This window comes from Phacochoerus africanus, chromosome 7, assembly GCF_016906955.1.
Source record: "Phacochoerus africanus isolate WHEZ1 chromosome 7, ROS_Pafr_v1, whole genome shotgun sequence".
NCBI classification, from domain to species: domain Eukaryota; kingdom Metazoa; phylum Chordata; class Mammalia; order Artiodactyla; family Suidae; genus Phacochoerus; species Phacochoerus africanus.
Genome location: NC_062550.1, coordinates 52556556 through 52581667, shown reverse-complemented (window position 1 = coordinate 52581667; position 25112 = coordinate 52556556). Strand labels below are relative to the sequence as shown.

At 41.5% G+C, this 25112-nt stretch overlaps 1 protein-coding gene and 1 pseudogene across 1 annotated transcript in view; both read right to left on the bottom strand.

Moving 5' to 3' along the window:
* BCAT1 (branched chain amino acid transaminase 1) overlaps nt 1–9248 on the bottom strand; it is a 111813-nt gene extending 102565 nt beyond the window's left edge. Inside the window, exon 1 of the mRNA XM_047787378.1 lies at nt 8874–9248. Within this exon, the coding sequence (XP_047643334.1) occupies nt 8874–8879 (6 nt within the window). The 5' untranslated portion in view covers nt 8880–9248. The remainder of the gene's footprint in view (nt 1–8873) is intronic.
* A 6755-nt stretch (nt 9249–16003) lies between these two features.
* LOC125130485 (glutaredoxin-1-like) lies at nt 16004–16340 on the bottom strand (annotated as a pseudogene).
* Nucleotides 16341–25112: the final 8772 nt, after the last annotated feature.

The following is a 25112-nucleotide window of genomic DNA, read 5'->3' as shown; positions in this document are numbered from 1 at the left end:
AGAGAATAGACTAGAAAAAGACCTCATGCACTAATTAAGTTCAGTAGACAAAGGGGAAGTCATAGAGGTATTTTGAGTGGGTGAACGACATAAACTAATGCCTGGGAAATTAGGAAAAACCAGAGTTGGGAGTTCCTGTGGTGACACAGTGGAAACGAATCCGACTAGGAACCATGAGGTTGCAGGTTCGATCCCTGGCCTCGCTCAGTGGGTTAAGGATCCGGTGTTGCCATGAGCTGTGGTGTAGGTTGTAGGCATGGCTCAGATGGGGCATTTGCTGTGCCTGTGGTGTAGGCTGGCAGCTACAGCTTCAATTAGACCCCTAACCTGGGAACTTCTATATGCCGTGGGTGCAGCCCTAAAAGGACAAAAGACAAAAAAAAAAGAAAGAAAGAAAAAGAAAAAACAGTGTTCCTGTTGTGGCTCAGCAGGTTAAGAACCCAATATAGTGTCCTTGAGGATGCAGGTTCTATCCCTGGCCTTGCTTGGTGGGTTAAGGATCCGGCATTGCCACAAACTGCAGCATAGTAGGGAGGAAGAAAAGGAGGGAGGTGGGAGAGAGGGAGGAAGGGAGGAATAAAAGATGGCCAGACTTGGGCCAAATATCCACTCTTGCTACAACCAGCTGTGGCTGAGACAGGGGCCCATCTGGTAGCAACAGAGCCATGTAGACCTGTCCCTTTGACAGTCCCTCTAGGTAGGGAAGTCATCAATGAAATGGGAAGTTTAGGCATCCAAACTACTAAACTCTAAGAAATTGTGTGCTAACCTAAAACAGCCATGCACACATTTCAAAATGAGATTAAGACCATGGAAATTAAGGCACATGTTCTGTGAATCAAGCTCTATTCTGTGGGAGTTCCCACTGTGGCTGGGCAGAAACAAATCTGACTATCCATGAGGATGCACATTCAATCCCTGGCCTCACTCAGTGGGTTAAAGATCCGGCGTTGCCATGAGCTGCATTGTAGGTCTCAGATGCAGCTTGGATCCTGTGTTGCTCTGGCTGTGGTGTAGGCCAGTGGCTACTGACTGCTCCAATTCAACTCCTAGCCTGGGAACCTCCACATGCTGAGAGTGTGGCCCTAAAAAGATAAAGAAAAAAAAAAAAAAAGGTCTATTCTGTGACTGTGGTACAAGATCAAAACATGACACCGTAAAATATGCCACTTTGGGATAAGGATTACTTTAAGCTGAAGGCATGAGAAAACCAACAGAGGTAGCAGGAAGCTTTCCTGGAGCCTCCCTTCTCTGACTAAAAGCAGAAATTTCTGAGAAACGAGGACTGCCAAAAGTTTTTCCTGCAGAAGCCCTACAGCCGTGAAAAAGACAGAAAGTCAATACTGAGATGGACCTGCCCAGACAAATCTTACCCCATTTGTACCCACATATATTTACCTTCCCACAGTTTGCTGCCCTCGGAAATCTAAAACATTCGCCCTTATCTTGTCACTTCCCTACAAATTTGTTTTTCTTTTCTTTTTTTTGTCTTTTCTAAGGGCTGCACGCACAGCATATGGATGTTCCCAGGCTAGGGGTCTAATTGGAGCTGTAGTCACTGGCCTACACCACAGCCACAGCAACTCGGGATCCGAGCCGCATCTGCGACCTACACCACAGCTCACGGCAACGCCAGATCCTTAACCCACTGAGCAAGGCCAGGGACTGAACCCGTAAGCTCATGGTTCCTACTCGGATTCATTAATCACTGAGCCATGATGGGAACTCCCAAATCTGTTTTTCTTTGTTAAGATAAACTCAAGTTCTAACCACCCCTAGGAGGAACCATCACTGAGTTTCCCCAGTGTGAACTGCTTTTAATCTGTCTTTTTTTGTCAATTTAATTTGCAGGATGCCAAGAAATGAACTTAAGAGGATAGTGGAAAATGTTTCTTTAATTCCCTACCCTATACACCTTAGGTCTTTATGAGATAAGACAAAAAGAAGAAACCGATAACTCCTGTCCTACTAAAACCAAAAAAATATTGGTTGTCTTTCTGTTTGGACTAAAGACAGGTATTTCCAATATTCAAAGGGCAGCATGGATCTCTTGCTTATATATTTGCATATTTCAGCTGATTGAAGGAGCAAGAGCCAGTAGCTCTCCACTGTTTCATTTTTAAATTTTTTTGGTTGCATCACGGCATGCTAGTTCCCAGGCCACAGATTGAACCCTCACCACAGCAGTGACCCAAGCCACTACAGTGACAATGCTAGATCCTTAACCCACTGCACCACCAGGAAATTCCAATGATCCCATGTTATAAATAACTGGATTATTTCAATATTTTCCACTAGTCTTCCATGCTATATGGACTGCATTGCCCTGGTTTTAATGACAAGTGACTTAGGTATTAAATTGTGTCTAAGTGTGTTTTTACTTTTTTTTTTTTTGCTGGGCAGACTGTCCCTTCTTCTCCTAAGAGTCACAAAGTGATGTCAGACCAAAAAAGGGCAAGAACCACTGATGAGGTAAATAGCACACTGGACTAGGAGTCGAAATTTCTACTTTCTCAGAATGTTATACTATTTATGACCTTAAAAAAATTTGGTAAATTTTCTGTTCTTCATTTTCTTTGTCTGTAGAACAGGGTTAATAATAGCTGCCATTCTTTCCACATATGAGTGTTTTGAAGTTACAATTCAATGTTATATACTTGTACAGCATTTTTTTTTCACAGCCGAACCTGTGTCACATGAAATTTCCCAGGTTAGGGGTCGAATTGGAGCTGCAGCTGCCAGCCTATACCACAGCCACTGCAATGCCGGATTCAACGCAAATCTGCAACCTACACTACAGCTTGCAGCAATGCCAGATCCTTAACCCACTGAGCAAGGCCAGGGATTGAAGCCACATCCTCAAGGAGACCACATCAGATTCTTAACCCACTGAGCCACAACAGGAACTCCTGCTTCTATAGCATGTAAAAATATAAAGCACTCTACTTCTATTAAGCAAAGAAGTTCTTCTCAAAAGCTGGATGTGTTTCTACTATAAACACCAACACCCAACCTTGCAAGTATACATGCCATTCGCCAACCCTGAAAACCATGGAATCCCTGAGTAATGCAAAATGCTTCCCCATGCAGACCTTACTGCTCCATTTTAACTCTACCTTTTATCTTCAAAGTTCAAAGAAACATTTATTGTGATCTCAGATTCTTGGACTAATATCTAGCACTAAATCAAAACAACATAACTTTGAATCTGAATCAGCTAAAACGAAATGAAATGTACTTGGCAAAATCACCCTTTAACCTAGTGATGGAGTGTTAACAACTGCTGAGTGACCATCCTGTGCAAATGCATCCGTGGCCTCGTGCCAAACACCACTGAAGTCTCTGGTGGTCACGTAGGGGACATTTGCAGCGTGTTTGGCCTAGAACATCCTGACAGGTGCTCCTTCTCTCTAGATGTGTAAGGAGTCAAATAAAATTTGAAGTCTGTAATTATGTCCTAGGATTCTTACTATCTCCAGTCAAAAAATCAAAAACATTTCCCAGACTAAGGGATAGATTGTAAATGCAATTGATCAAATATTGAGATCTACATGACAAAATAAAAAACTAATAAATTAGTTCTTCTAGATGAAATATAGGACTATTAATGGAATTAATTGAAATTGACAAGTATTTCACAATTACAGAGAGTCATGTGTTTTTCAGTATGATTTTCCTGGATTATTGCTTGTTGTAATTTCCTCTAAATTTTTTTTTTTTTTTGCTTGTCTTCCTTTTTTCCTCTTTTCTTGACCTTTTCCCTATATTTCTGGAGCATGATTATCTCTTTCCTCAAGATTTTCTTTCTCCCATTAATCACTAAACACGAGAGAAATATCTCGCAAAATAGCTTTTCCCACAAAAGGGGCATGGCCAATACGACAATAGGAAAATGTTTATAAGCTATGCTATGCTATATTAATAAGGTGATCTAATTTCTGATTTATTTTAGGGATATAAGCAATCAATTTCTAGAGGTAGCATTACTCAGATTGTAGATTTGAGAAGACTAATTAGAAGCATAGGTGCAAGTGACACTGAACGCTTTTGTGACAGAAATGATAGATTCTACTGGGCTTCGTGTTCTCCACTGACATCGTGAGTCATAGACTAGGTCTCATGATAAAAATGTTTGCAAAATTTGCAAAGTTATGTATGAATCAGAGCATTCCAAATGTTCCCTTTTGAAACATTTCAAACATTTGAGTTGCACCTCAAGTTGATGTACATGGAATTCAATTTTTGTGGCCTTAGTTGAATGGGCACTTGCATATATTATCAAATGGGCTACAGAAATTAAAGAAAGCCAGTTGGCTGGAATGTTTACCAAATGTCAAAATGTTTAGAGCATTTGGACAGCTGTTAAGGGGATAAAGTTACAACACAAAGACTGCCCACACTTAACAACTGTAAAGTGAGCAGACCAGCCACAGTTTCCTTCTGTGTTCAAAAAGAATGACTATATCTATGCCGCCAGTGTGGCCCTAAAAAGACAAAAGACAAAAAATTTTAAAAAAATTTTAAAAGTAATAATAATTAAAAAAAAAAAAAAAAGGAGTTCCTGTTGTGGCTCAGTGGAAACAATCCGACTAGAAATCATGAGGTTGCGGGTTTGATTCCTGGCCTCACTCAGTGGGTTAAGGATCCAGCGTTGCCGTGAGCTGTGGTGTAGGTCACAGACAGGACTCGGATCTGGCGTTGCTGTGGCTGTGGTGTAGGCCGTCGGCTACAGCTCCAATTCGACCCCTAGCCTGGGAACCTCCACGTGCCGATGGTGCGGCCCTATAAAGACAAAAGACAAAAGACAAAAAAAATAAAAAATAAAAATTAATAAATAAAAAATAAAAAAAGAATGAAATATCATGTAGAAAGTGAAGTCTGCCTGGGATAATGATGTTTATCATAAAAGGTACCAGATTCTTACTCTAACACGGTAACTAAATCCCCTCAGGCATAATAAGATAGAAGATTCCACTGAGTGCCCCGACAGGAGCATCTGTTAGAGGAATTGTGGTTGCCAAGCCTAAAAGACAATAGAGAAAGCTCTTCATTTTCATCTTCCTACACCCCTTGAGAAGAGGTCATTCCAAGAAGCAGACAATCTGAAACTCCAAAAATAGAAATGGAGTTCCCTTTGTGGCTCAGCAGTAATGAACCTGACTAGCATCCATGAGGATGTGGGTTTGATCCCTGGCCTGGCTCAGTGGGTTAAGAATCTGGTGTTACTGTGGCTGTGGTGTAGGCCGGCAGTTAGATCTCCGATTCGCCCCTAGCCTGGGAATTTCCATATGCTATGCACAGCCCTAAAACAAATAGAGCAAAAATAGAATTAACCCAGACACTCAAGGTGCCCATAGTTTAGAAACAATTCTTCGTTTATGCACAGAAATAGTTTACTCCTAAGCCTAGACTTCTCAGGTTATACTATCCAGCTGTTCATTTTTGTAAAATGTTATGGAAACTTCAATTAAATAATCAGGACACCAGAAAGGGGAGCTCTCCTGCCCCGAGATGATAGAAGAGCCCAACCAGAAGGAAAAGACACCAAAAACAACTCTAATGAAAAGCCATGGATTCTTTGTTTATTAAGGGCCTCCCAGTGTCCTTTTCCTCTCCTTCCCTTGCCATGTGGAGATGTGCATATAGCTGGCCATGGTTGCAGACCCCAAATTGTACTGCTCTGCTGATTCCAAATAAACCCATCTTAGCTGGAGAAAAATTTGCTGCAGTCTATTTATTTTAGGTCAACCCTTCCCTGACATAGAAAATTTTATTTACATTTTATTTTTTAAATGTTAAATTATTTAAATTTAATTGGAGTATATTCGACTTTCAATGTTGAGTTAGTTACAGCAAAGCCTGGATCTATATTTCTCTTTTTTTTTTTTTTTTTATGGCATATGGAAGTTCCCAGGCTAGGGGTCTAATCAGAGCTGCAGCTGCTGGCTATGCCACAGCCACAGCACTTCCAGATCGGAGCCCCACCTGTGACCTACACCACAGCTCACGGCAATGCCAGATCCTCAACCCACTGAACAAGACCAGGGATTGAACCCACATCCTCATGGTTACTAGCCCTGATTCGTTTCTGCTGAGCCATAACGGTAACTCCTGGGGTATATATCTTGATATTAGAAATAATAAACTGGAGTTCCCTTTGTGGCTCAGCAGAAACGCATCTGATTAACATCCACAAGGATGAAAGTTCAATCCCTGGCCTCGCTCAGTGGGTTGAGGATCTGGTGTTTGCCGTGAGATGTGGTGTAGGTCGCAGACATGGCTGGGATCTGGCATTGCTCTGGCTGTAGCGCAGGCCTGCAGCTCCAGTTCAACCCCCTAGCCTGGGAACTTCCATATGCTGTGGGTATGGCCCTTAAAAAAAAAAAAAAAGAAAGAAATTAAAGAAATAATGAACTGAAGGGGAGCAGAATAGACTAGCCCCAAAATATGCCTCTTTGGCTCTTATTTAGGCTGATTATTTTAGTAAGCCGGCAAACACAAAACAACATTTGAAAACAGAGTAGAAGTTGCCCTTTTTGGAAGGAAACTTACCTTTATAAGGGAAATCTCCATTTGTAAGGACGTCTCCCTCTCTGTACCAGGGAAAGAAGGATGACTAAATCTCTAGAAACTCTTACCAATGGAGAAGGTACAGACTGAAATCTGCAATGTACTCTTGTTAACTGTGCATTGCTGGATAACCTCCTGTAACTGCTTGTCCCACAGCCCCCAAATGTTTCTTTTGTCTTTGGCTGCCGGTGATGTTAAAGGCTGTAGCTTGGGCCATTTCAGAGAGTGACTCCGTTTTCCTGGATATCTTTCATGTATACAAGAGGTATACATGTTATTAAACTTCTGTTTGTTTTTTTTCCTATTAATCTGTGTTTTATTACAGGAGTGTCTTAGCCAAGACTCTAGAAGAGTAGAGGGAAAATTACTTTTCCTCCCCTACAGAACTGAAAGTCCTGGCCTGAACTAGGGGATAAAATTGAAAATTATGAAAATAATTGGGTGATAAACAAAAACTGAAGGAAACCATTACTCAATTTTCATTCTTAGCATAAACCTCTGAAATAATCAAATGACTCTTTTCAGCTTTCTTTCACAAGGTTTTCAGTCCCTTTCAAATAATTAGACCTTCTCAGGTTTAATGAGCTGAGAAATTCTTGCATACAAATGGAAAATTTTCTTAACTCACCTTCCTTTCTCTTTGTAGTTCTCAAATGAAAGGAAGTTACTTATTATGGAAATTCACTAAATGAAATCTTGGCCAAAATTAAACTCTCTTTTGTTCTTTTTCTCACCACAGTAGGTTCTCCCAATGCTCTTTTGTTGGCCCTGCTTAACTAGCTACGCATCTCCGAGCCTGGCCTCAGGGGCCACATCCTGTGTGGGGGGGAATAATCCCCTCTTCCCATCAGGCCTCTGTCTTGTCTGCTGCACACACACCAACAGCCCTGTCCCTTCCGTCACTTAACCATGCGTCCCTGACAATGACTTCTTTTTCGTTGCTTTTGCTTTTCAGGACCGCACCTGCAGCATATGGAAGTTCCCAGTATAGGGTCAAATCAGAGCTACAGCTGCTAGCCTACTCACAGCCACAGCAACACCAGATCTGGGCCATCTCTTCGACCTACACCACAGCTCACAGCAACACCAGATCCTTAACCCACTGAGCAAGGCCGGGGATCTGCATCCTCATGGATGTTAATCAGATTCATAACCCACCGAGCTGCAATTGGAACTCCCATGGACTCTATACCCATGAATTTACAGAAATGCATAATCAACTACAGTTCCCCATAGGACAGGGAAAAACTGGAAAAGCACTACTTTTTTCCTCATAATTTTCTCCTTTTATTCACTAATTCCATACTCAAAGCGTATTTTTCAAATGACATTAGACAGCCATGAGCAAGCCAGATATAGAATCTCTAACTCTACAAGACGGTGGCTGTGGAATTTTTCAATGTGGCTCATTTACATGGTCTCTTTTTTAATACAAAACTAGGTGTCCAGTCATTTCCTGCTTAATCATACTGGAAATTTTTATTGGGTGAAAAAAAAATTCGGTTTTATTTCTTCCTTCAAAGTTCAGACTATATGGAGGAATCTCCTATTTGCAAGAGGTTAGATGGCAGGACTAACTTGCCCATCCTTCACTTTCCTTCAAAAAAGCCACACTTCAGGTTTTAATGTCATTGCATTTTTCCAGTGTGTAAGACCAGGAAAACAGAACACTTCAAAACTTCATTGTTCTTGATAAGCATGAGAATAAAAGCCACAAGGGTGCTCTTTAATAAAAGAATGCCCTTAGGCTTCTTTGATTTTCTAACTCCTAGACGTTTTAATTTCCACAAGAAACAAAATAAGAGGAGCCTTCTGTTTTTCAAGGCATTGAGACAGCTTTCCCTGCCCTCTCCCACCCTCCTCACCTGGTTGGGCATCTCCCTCCTTTACAACTTAACACGCGGCAGAAAACCCCTGTTTACAGCCCGTGAACATCCCCAGACCTCTTCTCCAAAATCCCCCACCTCCTGTGCCTCTTAGAAGTTGAGAAGAGCTTCCTCTTCCTTTCCGAACTTCAAAACAAGCCAGGGGAAGGAATCGCGAGCTGCCCTGTTCACAAATGCAAGCTGTGAACAAGCTCGAGGCGGCACATCCTGTGCGCGGGACTAAGCAGAAGTCTGGAGAGAAAAGAATGGAAGGTCCTGTCCAAAGATGACCGATATGGAAGGCAGTGCCAACCTCTGCGTGGCAACAAACCATGTGGTCCTTCCTCCGTCTCCCTTCTGCCAACTGTCTTTGAGGAATCGCAGGCTCAATCCATACACACAATTTGTAAAAGTACAGTCAGAATCATAAGCGGTTACCTTCATTGTTCCGTCCGCGGTGAGGGCAGCTGGAGCTGAGTGGAGACAGAGGAGCTGCGTCCCAGGCGCTCGGACTGCTGCGGGCGCCTCCCGGGAAGTGGCTGCAGTCGCGGCGGGCACACGTGGCGGGCTTGTTGCAGACTGGCCCTCGCAGCGGAGATCGCTCGCTCTCCTGCAGATTGCATCAGCAGGAAGAGTCTTGAGGTTGTTTCCACAGACCGCCCCCAGATGGTAGAGTCTCGTCCAGCACGAAAATTCTGTCCCGGCTCCGAGCCCTGACCGTCGTCACTCGCCGCTCACTCCTGGGGCTGGGGGATGCCACGGTTTCAAGCGCTTTACCTCTGAGCTAGTGCCCTAGAGTGTGTATTCGTGTGCGGCGACAACACGCAGTATCATTGATGTGGGGATGTGAAGGAGGAGGGAAAAAAACAGATCACAAATCATGATCGCCAGTCCCTCCTTAGCTGGCTGCCAGTTCACCTCACTTCCCACTTTTCCCCTAAGTAACTTTCTTGCATGCCCTTGCTCAGAATTCTGTAGTAAATCCCATTATATCTAAAGCAGAAATTTAAAATGTATTTTTTGAATAGAAAAGAGCACTTGCCTGGTTTTTAAGAGTTTGCCAATCTCTGTTTCTCCCACTTCCTTCCTCTAGTCCCACCATCCCCCCATCAGAGATAACCATTTTTGTTAGTTTCCTATGTACTTGGGGAAATCATTGGAATCTTTTGACTGAGCATGTAAAATTTGAACATTGCCTGCAGCCCTGTTCATCCTTTCGTGGTCCTATCCCCATTTCTACACAAAAGCGCCAGCATTGCTACTTTTCAGTTCACAAGGGAAGCTCCATGATTTTGCTTAAAATCGTGCCCTTCTGGTTGACCCCAGCTCATGCACTGTCAATCTAGCAGCTTCCTGTTTTTGTAAAGCTCAACTGGAGTCTTTATGAAGTCATAGCTGAGTCCTTCAAACAGAATTGAGCCCTTGTCACTGCCCTTTGTCCATCCTTTATTAAAAATCAGTTTTCTTAATTTTACTTTAATTGTTTGCACCATCATCAGATTATGGGTTTCCTAGGGGTAGATCCTTTGCAGTATTTATTTCCTGCAGCCAGTGGACTACCTTGGAGAGGGAGTATTCAGTACAAATGTGTGTGGGGGGGTGTTTAACTGAATTTGGTTAAGTGAATGAATGATTGGAATTCTTCATTAATATGTTGTTAGGGGACCATTGACTGAAACTGCCCACCTCGGCCAGGGAAGATAATAGCTGCTTGCATGAGTTGTGTCACAGCAGGAGGCCCTGATAAGGCCCTGATAAGACTAACTGGGAGGATTTGGGAGGGGCCAGGAGGAGGGAGATGACCAATCTCCCAGAGTCTTTGGTGCTGGAATCCCTTTTGGATGAGAGATGCCCCACTGAGAAGGACCCTGAGCCAGACTAAATATGGGCTGAGAAAGATGATTGGGCAGAGACCATCCAGATACTAACTCCATTCATGTAAAACCTGAAAATACAAGCCACATGGCAGAGCAGTTCTCCTATGTTCCTGTATCCTGCTGCTGTCCGCTCAGGCACCCCTTCCCAATAAAACCTTTTGCTTTCTCAGCATGGATGTCTCCTCGAACAATTCATTTCAAGTATCAGACAAGAGCCCTTTCTCTGGCCCTGGAGGGCGTCCTCCTTCCTGCAACAAATTTATTGAGCTCTCATAAGGCCTGGGGCAAGTTGCTAGGAACAGAGTGATAACAACGACATAATGTTACAGGCAAGGAGCATATATTTTAGTGTGGGAAACAGACGATGCACATAAATCAGGTAACAAAATGTCCATCAACTGATGGATGGATAAATGAAATGTGGAATATTTACACAATAGAATACCATTTCGCAATAAAATGAAATGAACTGATACTTGCTACAAAATGAATTAAACTTGAACACAGGAACAAAGCCAGTCACAAATAATCACATATTATGATTCCATTTATCTGAAACATCCAAAATAGGAAGGTTGATAGAGGCAGAAAACAGATGGCTGTTGCTAATCTGGGTGGAAGGAAGTAGACAGTTACTGCTAATGGGTATAGGGTTTCTTTGAGGGCAATTAAAATGTTCTAAAATTAGACTGTGGTAATGGTTGTATAACATGATGAATACCATAAAAAACATTGAATTGGGAATCCCCATTGTGTCTCAGTGGGTTTTGAATTAGACCGGTATCCATGAGGATGTGTGTTCAATTCCCGGCCTCACTCAGTAGGTTAAGGATCTGGCATTGCCATGAGATGTGATGTAGGTCACTGACAGCTTGGATCCTGCCTTCCTGTGGCTGGGGTGTAGGCCAGCAGCTGCAGCTCTGATTTGACCCCTGGCCTGGGAACTTCCATATGCTGCAGGTGTGGCCCTAAAAAGCAAAAACAAACAACCCCCCCAAACCCAATTAAGGGCACTCTTTAAATAGGGAAATTTTATGACAAATTCTATCTCAATAAAGACATCATTTTTTAAAAATCAGGTAGCAAGAAGAAAATTATTTGAGGAGAAATAAAACATAAGGGGATAGAGAGACCTGAATGAATTAATGAGTAAATTCTTTTTTTTTTTTTCTTTGTCTTTTTCTTAGGGCCACACCTGTGGCATATGGAGTTTCCCAGGCTCGGGGTCAAATCGCAGCTACAGCTGCTGGCCTACACCAGAGTCACAGCAATACCAGCTGTGTCTGCAACCTACACCACAGCTCACCACGATGAGAACTCTCTTAATGAGTGAATTCTAAAGCATGCCTATCTGCAACATCTAGATCCAAAGACCCTCTTTTGTAAAGACTCCTTCAACTTGAGCAACAAAGAAAGGGAGAAGGTGGGGATAAAGACAAAGAGCTTGAAGAGAAGCTTGCAGTGAAGTGAAAGAGAAATCGGAAGAATTAATATTTATGGAAGAATATGGCTGTGGCTGTGTCTGTTCTCCCACTTCCCTCCCGCTGAGAGGAGGGTCCCAAAGATCTCCCTCATTGCAACATGCAAACATCCCCCAAACTTTCCTCTAGACACCAAAAATGCTGTTCCCAAATGAAGGGGGCTCTCAACAGACAACATTTTTACTCCGTCAGTGGCTCTCAATTTCAACAAAGTCACGGTTAAAAGATGTTAAAGGAAGTTGGATTCTTCGAATTGGTTGTATTTAATATCTTTATCTGTAGGCAGTGTTTTTCTTACTGAACTTGAAGAAGAGATGGAGTTCCTTATACTCCCCCAAGACACTAACTTTGAGGTTGACCTCAGAGCCCCAGACAGCCCAGCTCTGTCTTGTCATTACTGTTGTTCACAAAGTCTGTACTGTAATCATTATGAAAATTATATGCCAACTATGTCCTTGTAGAATTTCTCCCCTGTATCTTACCAACTCATCTCTAGAGGAAGGGTAAGTCACACATTTTCTCAATTCCTGACACAGGGTTAGGAGAATTAGCAGAAAGCAATGATGCTTTCTGTCATATAGAGAAGAGGAACATCTGCTCTAAAAGTCTACAAACTCAGAAGGAAGTTCCACTCTTCACTTGCCCTCTTTCTCAAAATGCAAATTATTGCAAGCGTTTATCTTTTTGGTATTCCTTGTAATAGCTACAACCATTATATGTGTATACATGCACCCAAGTTCAATACTCAAAATTCACTTATACTATGCTTTAAGGGAAGTTGAAAACATTTTTCAGGAAAAAAATTGAGTTCAAAGGATTTACCTTTAGGCTTGTTGTGCACACATGGTATCTAATTCCCATGCAAAATTGGACTTACTATGTCAGAGAGGGTCAGCTACCCCCATCAAAAGTGGGGGATACCAAGTCAGATGATCTCATGTGTCCAGGGGTGTTGATATCCAAAGACAGAAAGGGCTCCACAAGCACTTTTTTTTTTCATGGTCATACTGGCAGCATATGAAAATTTCCGGGACCAGGGATTAAAACCGAGCCGGAGCTGCAACCTGCACCACAGCTGCAGCAATGCAGGCTACTTTAACCCACCATGCCAGGCCAGGGATGGAACACACACCTCTGCAGTGACCCAAGCTGCTGCAGTCAGATTCTTAACCTGCCATGACACAGCAGGAACTCCTCAATAAGGATTTCTTGTCGAATATGGAGGATCTAGTAACCCCCACCTTCAGCAGTTTCTAAATATCCCAAATAAATAATATTCTTTGGGTCACCTATCCTGAACAAGATGAAAAAATAGTAGAGTTTCTTCATATTTTCTTTTGATCTGATTCTTTATTTAAGTCCCTCAGAGAGCAAACAGACTCATGCCTAACCCTATAATAATCTCTAAGTTAAGAGAAGACTAAGGCGCTATCTCATAAAGGATCTTCAAAGAGGTGGCACAAATTAGTGGATAGCACTGGTTTTAGAACCAGATCTGAATTTATATTCCCTGTGTCACTAAATTATAACATACAAACTTTCACAAATTATTTAATCTGTTGGAAACTAGGTTTCTTTCTTTCTTTATCTGGCCACCCCCAAGGTCATATGGAAGTTCCCAGGCCAGAGACTGAATCTGAGCCAAAGCTGTGACCTACGAGATCATTAACCCACTGCACCACAGTGGGAATTTAGTTTATTTTTTTTCATCACTAATATAAGGAAAGGTATGTAACTTGGAGTTATGAGTTAAGAGAAAAACGAGTCATTACATGTACAGTGCCCATCAATGGAGGCCAACTCTGTGTGCTCCACGTGCATCTCCCATGATTCCTTCAGTCCCAATCACCTTATTTTTTATTTTTATTTTTTGCCTTTTTTTCCATTTCTTGGGCCACTCCCGCGGCATCTTCCCAGGCTAGGGGTCTAATTGGAGCTGTAGCTGCTGGCCTACGCCACAGCCACAGAAATGTAGGATCCAAGCCGCGTCTGCAAACTATACCACAGCTCAGGGCCACACTAGATCCTTAACCCACTGAGTGAGGCCAGGAATCAAACCCTCAACCTCATGGTTCCTAGTCGGATTCGTTAACCACTGAGCCACAACGGGAACTCCCCAATCACCTTAGAATAAGTACCAGCTCTTCATTTTCCATAAGGAATAGGCAAAGGATATGGACTGAAAGTGCAAGAAAAGAAATTCTAACATGTTAACACATCTTAGCCAAGAAAAGCATTCCAAGAGGAAATCTTGGAATCTTTCTTCTGAATTCTTTAAAAATAAGTTAACTCCCATCTGTCTTGAAAGGATGTTGTAAATCTTTCTGCTGGTTCTCTACAATCTTTCAGGGCACTTCCCACCTTGACTCACAGAGTTGGCTACTCTGCCCTTGGAAACTTCCCTTCCCTGATACTGTGCCATTCTGGAATCCCTCCAGTCTCTCTGGTGGGTCTTTTTTTCCCTAATTATAGTCATACCTCTTTCTTCTCATGACTTCTATAGATGTAGGCAAGATAGTTGTCCCACCTGTACCTGGCCTTGATACTCTGTGCCTAGGTATCTCAACCTTGTCCCTTCATCAGTTGTCTGATCATCTCTAAGATTATGCTTTTAATTTTAATCTCTTTCCTGATCTCCAGACTTTATTTCCAAAGGCCCATATCTGGTTCTTCACTATTATTTCAAACCCAATTAGTCCAAATTCAAGCACATAATCTTCCCTCTTAAACCTGCTTGTCCTGCTGTTTTCCTTCTCTCCGCTGATACCATCAACATTCTCCCAGTCATCCAGGCTCCAAACTTCAGTATAGTTCATGTCTTCATAGATGGCATTTAAAGTAGAAAAGAGAGACACAAACCTTTCACATGCAATTATCATCAAGTTTTCCCAATTCTATCTTCACTTGATCTTTCCTAGTCCTCCCCTTTCTCTTCCCAGTCTCACATCCCTAGTCTCGTCATTTATCATACCTTTCCCCTGGATGACTGTTATTCTTGCCTTTAATCTCTCCTTGCTAAAAAAAGGAGAGAAAATCAATTTAACAGTGTTTCACAAATGTGGCTGCTTTCACAAACATATGCTTGGGGAAGGGGGTTACAAGTTTTCCACGGTAACACTTAAATCTAAAGCAATTACTACCCTTGTTCAGGATGCCCCAACAACCATCTTACATAGCAGAGGGTTACCACATGACCACAGCACCTGCTCTTGTACCTGTGACCCCTGTAGCACCAAGTAAAGACCAGCCGTGCTTCACTTTTCATGTGGCATCTCTCACATTGGGTGCTCAGACCCTTCGCACCATTGTTGAACATTTCCTATGAGACCTGTGAGTTGCCAAGGTTCAGGACACTGGGTCACAGCAGTGTTTCTTAAGTGGGGTGGTATGGTGTGTCGATGGTGGCCAGGGAGACACATGAAGTGTGAAAAGGCACATTCAACCTACCTATGACTTTATCATACAAAAGTCTGTAGTGTTAAATTTGACAAAATTTTCGGGCAGTAGCAGAAACCCAACTAGAGATTCACCTAAGGGAGCCTGGGGTAAATTTGGCTGAAAAACACTGGCGTAGAAGTAGAGGAGTCCCAGCACATGGAGAACAGTTTAGTTAAGAACATGTGCCAGGAGTTCCCACTGTGGCTCAGTGGAAACAAACCAGACTAGTATCCATGAGGATGCAGGTTCAATCCCTGGTCTTGCTCGGTGGGTTAAGGATCAGGCCTTGCTGTGGTTGTGGCATAGACTCGCGGCTGGCTGCAGCTCCAGTTCTACCCCTAAGCTGGGACTTCCACATGTCGCAGGTTCAGCCCTAAAAAGCAAAAACAAAAAGCAAAATAAAAAACATTTGCCAAACATGTGTGTAAGAAACATCTTTGGGTTGAATGAGTGAATCCTAAACCATAACTTGTCATGGTCTTTTTGACCCAAAGGGCCAAGCCACAAGAAACCCAAGACATCCATCAAACTTCTCAGACCTGTTTGGGGTAAGTGGATCCACTTTTAATACGGAGTCAAAAGAAAAATCTGGTTTTGCCCCCCAAAATCCACCCCCTCCAATTATTTGGGTTAACACTTTTCAGAATTTTAAGTAAATAGTTGCTGCAGCTGGGTGAAGGTAGCCCCGGGTCCATCCATCGGGAAGCACTGTCATTATCTGCAGTGCCATCCAGCTCTCAAGGGGGCTATCAGCTTGGGGTCTGCTCTGTAATTATTTCAGAGCTCCAATTTGCTTCAGGTGAGTCAACAACTCCCCTCTCTCATGCATGCTTACTAGATCGGTGCATCCATCTATATAGTCTTTACCAATAAAGAACCGAGATACTGTTCTTGCTCCCATGAACTGTTGCATATAATCTTGAATCTCGTTGGTGTCACTGGTGGCTGTGATATCGACAAATTCCAGAAGCCCTTCTTTGAAGCGCAATTGGCTGAGGAGCTCCTGCGTTCTTCTGCAGTAAGGGCAGGCAGTGGGGGCGGGGGGGGGGCTTGATGAACACCACAACCTTCCCAGGCTGGATTTTGCTATTTACAAGTGCTTGAGCCATGCTGACAGGTGGCTGCCTCCTGAGAGGAAACCTCAATTGCAGGTATCGCTCGGGTGTAAAAACTAGCCCTCCTTTCTGATTAGACTTTTCCCTATCCAAAAGGATGTTACTGGTACTCACATGCTCTCATGTGAGCCAGACTACTGTATGGCAAGCACACCGGGGAATCTCCCATCATTGTGTTTGCACCATGCTTCTTGAAAGTTTTCTCCCCCCAACTTTGCCTAAACGTCCTAGATCCATTTTCAACATCCAAGATCCATTTCAATTGCTACTGTCCCTTTGTAGTCTTTCCAGAGGCGTGTCCTGGCTGCAGAGACCAGTGGCTCTCAACTAAGAATGGACATTTGGAATGTCTGAAGACATTCTTCATTATAACCCCGAGGGGAGGTAAGGAGAGTTGTTACTGGCATCTAGTGAGTAGAGACCAGGGATGCAGCCAAGCCTCTTACAACACCCAAGACAACTCACCACAGGAAGGAATTATCTGGCCCAAAGTGTCAATGATGCCAAAGGTGAGAAATCCTGCTTATAAACCCATATCAATTCTTATGCTCTTAGCCATACTTCTCTAGGATACACTCTGTGAAGACAAGGAACTGGTACCTCTGTCATAACCATGGTGTCAGCCCAGTGACTACCTTTCAGACTATGCCTCCTTGATGCCTTTATGTCCTCCTCTAGCTCTTAAAAGCCTTTCAGATAGTGTGTTTCCTCTGGGTTTCATTCTCTGTCCTCAACTTTTTTTCTCACTCATTTTCTTTTTTTTTTCTTTTTAGGGCTGCACCTGTGACATGGAAATTCTCGGACTAGAGGTTGAGTCAGAGCTGCACCTGCAGCCTACGCCACAGCCATGGCAATGCCAGATCTGAGCTGCCTCTGTGACCTGTGCTGCAGCTGTGGCAATGCCAGATGTTTAACCCACTGAAAAAGGCCAGGGATGAAACCCGAATCCTCATGGACACTATGTCAGTTCCTTAACTCGCTGAGCCACAACGGGAACTCCTCGTTTGTTTTAAATGCTCTCCCTGGGTGAGTTCATCTGCTCTTTGGCTGATACTGTTACTTACCTATCCAAAGGCCATTTTCCTTCCTTTTTTCTTCTAACAAAACCCTGATTTTTTTCCCCCTAGGGTGGGAGAGCAGAATATGCCTAGTCTGGGGGGTGGTGAATGACAATTAATCTCAGACAGTAATAACAATCTCATTTTATTTTGCAGTATACCTTTTTTACTCACTCTCTCTTGAGCTAGGGAGGTCCAAGAAATCAAGTTCTAACCAGTGAGACCTAAGGAGACATTAGCTGAGGGTCTCCTAAGGATTTTGCCTTCTAATTAGAAAAAAACAAAACAAAACAAAAAAAAACATTGAGCAAGGAGTCCTTGCTGGTTCCATTCCCTTCTCTTCTTGTTTTTTGTTTTTGTTTTTTGTTTTTAGGGCTGTATCATGGCCTATGGACGTTCCCAGGCTAGGGGTCAAATTGGAGCTATAGCTGCCTGCCTTCATCACAGCCACAGCAATACCAGATCCAAGCCATGTCTGCAGCTTGCACTGTAGTTTGCAGCAACGCTGGGTCCTTAACCCACTGAGCCGGGCCAGGGATCAAACCTGAATCCTGATGAATACTAGTTGGGTTCATTACTGCTAAGCCACAACGGGAACTCCCTCTTCTTGTTTTAAATGTTGTTAATAGAGCGTGTTTCAGGGAGCTGCCAACAGCCATCCTGCAACCATGGTCAAGCCCAAGGTCAAAACCCAATATATTTAGGATGGTAAAGCAGAGAGAGAGAGAGACAGACTGGCAGATGAGAGGCCTGGGCGTTTGATAACATCATTGAGCCACCTTGCCAAATGTGGAATTGCTTACCTTCAAAATTTTTGTTATATGAGATAATTAAATGTCTTTATTGCTTTGCCTCTATTGGTCAAGTATTTTATTACTATGGTTGAAAACATTCCTTGGCTTCAGTAACACCTATGCTCCAGTGCCACCTGCTTCAAGAACTCTTTACTCATATTTCCGACGTACATTCCCAGGTGTTTAATCTAAAGGTATCTCCAACTCAGTAGGAAATTTTTTTTTTTTTTTGGCTGTGCCTGTGGTATGTGGAAGTTCCTGGGCCAGGGATTAAACCCATGACACAACTGTAACCAGAGTCACAGTAGTGACAACGCTGGATTCTTATTGGATTCCTTTTATTTATTTATTTATTTATTTATTTATTGGTCTTTTTGCCTTTTCTAAGGCTGCTTTCGTGGCATATGGAAGTTCCCAGGCTAGGGGTCTAATAGGAGCTGTAGTTGCTGGCCTACGCCAGAGCCATAGCAACGCCAGATCTGAGCCTCGAATTTGACCTATACCACAGCTCAAGGCAACGCCAGATCCTTAACCCACCGAGCAAGGCCAGGGATCAAACCTACAACCTCATGGTTCCTGGTCGGATTCATTAACCACTGAGACACAATGGGAACTCCTCTTATTGGATTCTTAGCCCTCTGAGATACAAAGGAACTCCAAGAAATTTTTATTTTATATATAATGAACTTATATTTACTGTCAAATCCTTTTCTCAGTAAATACATGCACGTGCATGTGCACACACACACACACTCCTACCATATGCTACATACTTAATAGGCTCCTTTTTTATATTTCCCGTCTTCCTTAATAACAGTACTCTTTAACTATTAACCCAAAGAATAGCCAGTAAACTTTAAATCCTCCCTTTCTTTCACTCTCTGCCAATTCCATCATTTATAATTTCTATAGACTTTTTTCTCTTTATTATTTCTCAAATTTGACTTTGGCTCTTCATACTCCTTAGTATGCCTTATTTCAAACCCTCATCATCTCTTAGCTGGATATTAGCTTCTTATCTGATATCTGTCATTTTTGGACATATTAACCTTAACCTTATTTGCCTTACTGGTAAAATGAGAATTAAAAATTTTATGGTTGTCAAGTGAATCAAAAGCACTAATACATGTAATTAGAATTGTGCCTAGCACATAGTAAATGCTTGATAAAAATTAGCTATAATTTGACCTTTAATTTCTGTCTTCTAATTTGCCTTTTGTTTTTTCTATTCTGTGGGATGTTTTTCTATTACATAAAGCAATCTTCATGAAATCTTCACAGCCCTAATAATCTCTATTTAGGTATAAACCAATTTATTAGCAGTTCTGAAGATTTTGTTTAGAGCACATCAAGTTACATTCAAATCACTCTCTTATGTCATCTCAACAATATTATGTATGCCTATTTAGACTCTTCATTTCAAAAAACCTGAAAACTTCTTTATATGGTTAAGAAGTTTCCTCTCCATCCATAACCTTGTCATTATCTTAGGCCACCAAATGGGACTGACATCCTAGCCTCTGGATAATTTTACCAATACTCTCGGTAAGCCATTCAGGTACATAGTTATACATTTGACTTCATTATTTTTTTCTCCTTTTTCTTTTTTGGCCACACTTGCAGCATATAGAAATTCCCAGGCTAAGGACAGAATCTGAGCCCCAGCTGTGACAACACTGGATCCTTAATCCACTGCACCAGGCTGGGGATCAAACCCAGATTGCCGCAGAGAAAACATGGGATCCTTAAACTGCCATGCACAACAGGAATTCCCTCCTTAACTTCATTTTATTTTTTATTTTATTTTATTTTTTTGTCTTTTTGCTATTTCTTTGGGCTGCTCCCACAGCATATGGAGGTTCCCAGGCTAGGGATAGAATCGAAGCTGTAGCCACCGGCCTACGCCAGAGCCACAGCAATGTGGGATCTGAGCCACGTCTGCAACCTACACCACAGCTCACGGCAATGCTGGATCATTAACCCACTGAGCAAGGGCAGGGATTGAATCCGCAACCTCATGGTTCCTAGTCGGATTCGTTAACCACTGCACCACGACGGGAACTCCCTTTAACTTCATTTTAAAATGCTCACCCTGGGCCTCATCCCAGATCTACTGAATCCCAACTCCTGGGAAGGAAAATAGGATGCTTATGATGAATTATTTTAGGTTTTGCTTGTCTGAAAAAATCTTTATTTTTCTCTTTGTTTTTGAAAGATATTGTCACTGGGTGTAGAATTTTGGTTGACAGCTTTTTTTGTTTTTTTCTTTTAGTACTACTGTCTTCTGGCTTTCATTGTTTCCATTGAGAATCTGCTGTCATTCTTATTTTTGGCCTCTGTTGCAGTGTATTTTTATTTTATTTTATTTGCTGCCTTTAACATTATATCACTAATTTTAAGCAATTTGATTATGATGTGTCAATGTAGATTTCTTCATGTTTCTTCTGCATGGAGTTTGATGAGCTTCTAGGTTTATAGTTTTCATCATATTTAGAATGTTTCAGCATTTTTTTCTTCATTCTCCCCCTGCTCCTCTCTTGAATCCCTTAGGGACTCTAAATTTGTATGTATTAGGTCACTATTAGGTCAAGTGTCCCACTGATCAGCTGACTGGTAGTCCATTTATTTTCTAATCTTTTCCTCCCTTTGTTTTATTTTCAATATTTTCTATATCTTTAAGTTTACTAATATTTACTTAATCTTTTGTAGTGTTTAATCTGCTGTTAATCGAGTCTATATTTCACCCCAGATACTATATTTTTTATCTCTTATGGTTTTATTTGGGTCTTTTTTATATCTTCCATACTTAATATGTTTATGTTTTCCTCTACCTTCATGAACATACGAAATACAATTTTATTTTATTTTATTTTACTTATTTTATTTTTTAATTTATTTTATTTATTTATTTTTTTGTCTTTTTGCTATTTCTTTGGGCCACTCCTGCGGCATATGGAGGTTCCCAGGCTAGGGGTCCAATCGGAGCTGTAGCCACCAGCCTATGCCAGAGCCACAGCAATGCGGGATCCGAGCCACATCTGCAACCTACACCACAGCTCATGGCAACGCCGGATCATTAACCCACTGAGCAAGGGCAGGGATTGAATCCGCAACCTCATGGTTCCTAGTTGGATTTGTTAACCACTGCACCACGACGGGAACTCCCGAAATACAATTTTAAATACAGTATAAACATACTTTATAATAACTGCTTAGAGGGTGAAGGGAGATTTCGTCCTGTAGGCTCTTTGTTCTGTCTACTTCTTTCAAATGGTTCTTCCCCAGCCATGGGTACTCTCCTCACACAACTATGCTGAACAGACTCAAGGAAGGGAGGGACTCATAGCAGATCTACAGAGCATCCTCTATTCTTCAATATCTGAAAGCCAAAAAAAAAAAAAACTGTAGTAAACAAAAGTCAAAAAAAAAAAATCTGAAAAAAATTCTTCCATGCATATTTTCCCTGTGTTTTACTTATTTAAGGCAGGAGAGTTAATCCGGTCCTACTATTATTCTATCATCTTCCTTTATTAAAGACTGGTGGTGGGGAAAAGGTAAATAATTTAGAATTGCTTGTCACAATAAGTATTTTAGTATTACAGCAAACTAATGAGCATAAATAATATTATCCCTTATATCATACATAGTGCTTTTATACTTTTTTAAAGTGCTAAAATTGAGCCATTTACATTAACACAATACAAGCTTATAGCCACTCTATCTCACATAAAACTAAAATCCAAAAGTGTATATTGCTTTCCAAAATTATATTTTCTTTTCTTTTTTTTTTTTTTGTCATTTATCTTTTCAGGGCTGCACCTGCAGCATATGGGGGGTTCCCAGGCTAGGGATCTAATCAGAGCTTTAGACACCAGTCTATGCCACAACCACAGCAACTTGGGATCTGATCTTTGTCTGCGACCTATAGCATAGCTTATGGTAATGCCAGATCCTTAACCCACTGAGCAAGGGATGGAACCCTCAACTTCATGTTCCTGGTCAGATTTGTTTCTGCTGCACCACATTGGGAACTCCCCAAAATTATATTTTCTGATTAATATTTCAGTATTTTATCTTACTTAGAAATCTTCCAGTTATTCAAAGATTATTTATTAGTTAACTCAATTTAGTATTAGTCTAGATATTATTTAACTAAGAATTTTGGATATTATATTTAATCTAACACATTACAAAATATAAATACCACTGATATGAAAGTATTTCTTGAAATTATAACTCAGTATCATTAATCACTTTTTACTTTTTTTTTTGGCTGTATCCATGGCATGTGAAAGTTCCTGGGCCAGTGATGGACCCCATATCACAGCAGCAACCTGAGCCACAGCAGTGATGATGCTGGGTCCTTAACCCCATGCCACAAAGAAATTCCTATTAATCATATTATTTTATATTTTCAATATTCTTACATATTATGTGGGAATAATGTTAATTTTTCTAATCCATAAATAGTACAAGAATTTTAGAAAGTTCATATTAACTATTCTCTCTCTCTCTTTTTTTTAAATTTTTTTGGTCTTTTTAAGGCCATACCCATGGCTTACGAGGGTTCCCAGGCTAGGGGTTAAATTGGAGCTGTAGCTGATGGCCTATACCAGAGCCACAGCAGCGTGGGATCCAAGCCATTTCTTTGACCTACACCACAGCTCACATCAATGCTGGATCCTTGAATCCACTGAGGGAGTTCAGGGATCGAACCTGCATCCTCATGGTTGCTAGTCAGATTCATTAATCACTGAGCCATGACGGGAATTCCTCAATCTTACTTTAAAAAATTATGCAGTTGCATTATATTCCACACTAATAAGATTGGAGAAAAGACGTAATTATTTTTCATCCTTTTGAGATATAATTGATATAGCATTGTATAAGTTTGAGATATACAGCATGATTCAACTTACATAAATCATGAAATGATTATCATGGTAAGTTTTGTGAACATCATTATCTCATGTAGATGCAAAATTAAAGATATAGAAAAAAATTTTTTCCTTGTGATGAGAACTTTTAGGATTTCCTACTTTCATATATAACACACAGCAGTGTTAATTATATTTATCACTATGTATATTATATCCCTAGTACTTATTTATCCTAAAACTGGAAGTTTGTACATTTTGACTGCCTTCATTCAATTTCCCCCTCCTCAACTTCTGCTTCTGATAACCACAAATCTGTCTTTTCCCATGGATTTGTTTGTTTGTTTTTCTTTTGAAATATAATTGACCCTATAATTGACACTATGGTAGTTCTTGTGACACAAAACAATGATTCAATATTTCTATATATTTCAAAATGATCACATCAATAAGTCTAATTACCATATGCTCCTGTGCGAAATATTACAGTTGTTGATTATATTCCCCACACTGTACATTTCACACTTGTGAATCATTTATTTTGCAACTAGATGTTTGTACCTCTTAATCTCACTCACATATTTCTTTCTTCCCCTGATTCCACTCCTCTCTGGCGACCACCCATTTGTTCTATTTATAACTGTTTCACTTTTATTTATTTATTTGTATTTGTTTATTTGTTAGGGATGTGTTGAGTTTTAAATGTTCTTTGTTTATTTTGGATAAGTCCTTTGTTATGTCTTTTGCAAGTATTCTTCCCGGACTGTGGTTTGCCTTCTCATTTTTTTTTTGGTATTTAGCCTTTTTCTAGGGCCGCACCCACAGCATACGGAGGTTCCCAGGATTTGGGGCCCAATCAGATCTGAGCCGTGTCTGCGACCTATACCACAGCTCACAGCAACGCCAGATCCTTAACCCACTGAGTGAGGCCAGGGATTGAACCACAACCTCATGGTTCCTAGTCGGATTTGTTAACCACTGAGCCACGACAGGAACCCCCCCTTTTCATTTTCTTGACAGTTTTTTTTTTTTTTTTGTCTTTTTAGGGCAGCACCGAGGGCATATGGAGTTTCCCAGGCTAGGGGTTGAATTGGAGCTGTAGCCGCCAGCCTACGTCACAGCCACAGCAATGCCAGATCCAAGCTGCATCTGTGACCTATACCACAGCTCACAGCAACGCTGGATCCTTAATGCACTGAGCGAGGCCAGGGATCCAGCCCACATCCTCATGGACACTAGTCTGATTTGTTTCTTCTGAGCCATGAAGGGAAATCTGACAGTGTCTTTCATAGAGCACAAGTTTTTAATTTTTTTTTTGTCTTTTGTCTTTTTTGTTGTTGTTGTTGTTGCTGCTGTTGCTATTTCTTGGGCCGCCCCCACGGCATATGGAGGTTCCCAGGCTAGGGGTTGAATCGGAGCTGTAGCCACCAGCCTACGCCAGGGCCACAGCAACGCGGGATCCGAGCTGCAACCTACACCACAGCTCACGGCAATGCCGGATCCTTAACCCACTGAGCAAGGGCAGGGACCGAACCCGCAACCTCATGGTTCCTAGTCGGATAAGTTAACCACTGCGCCATGATGGGACCTCCCACAAGTTTTTAATTTTAATGATGTTTAGCTTATCAATTATTTCTCTTATGGATTGTACTTTCTCTATATTTAAAAAGTCATCACCATACCCAAATATAAATTATCATCAGATTTTCTCCTACATTATCTTCTAGGAATTCTGTAGTTTTGTATTGTACATTCAGATCTAGGATCCATTTTGAGTTAATTTTTGTGAGGAGTGTAAGATCTCTGTCTAGATTCATTTTTTGGCACATGCATATCTAGTGAGTCCAGCACCATTTGTTGAAGAGACTGTTTTTGCTCCACTGTATTGCCTTTGTTCCTTTGTCAAAGATCAGCTGACTGTATTTATGGAGGTCTATTTCTGGCCTCTCTATTCTGCTCCACTGCTCTATTCTGCCAATATCACACTGTCTTAATTACTGTAACTTTACAGTGTCTTGAAGTTGGCTAGTGTCAGTC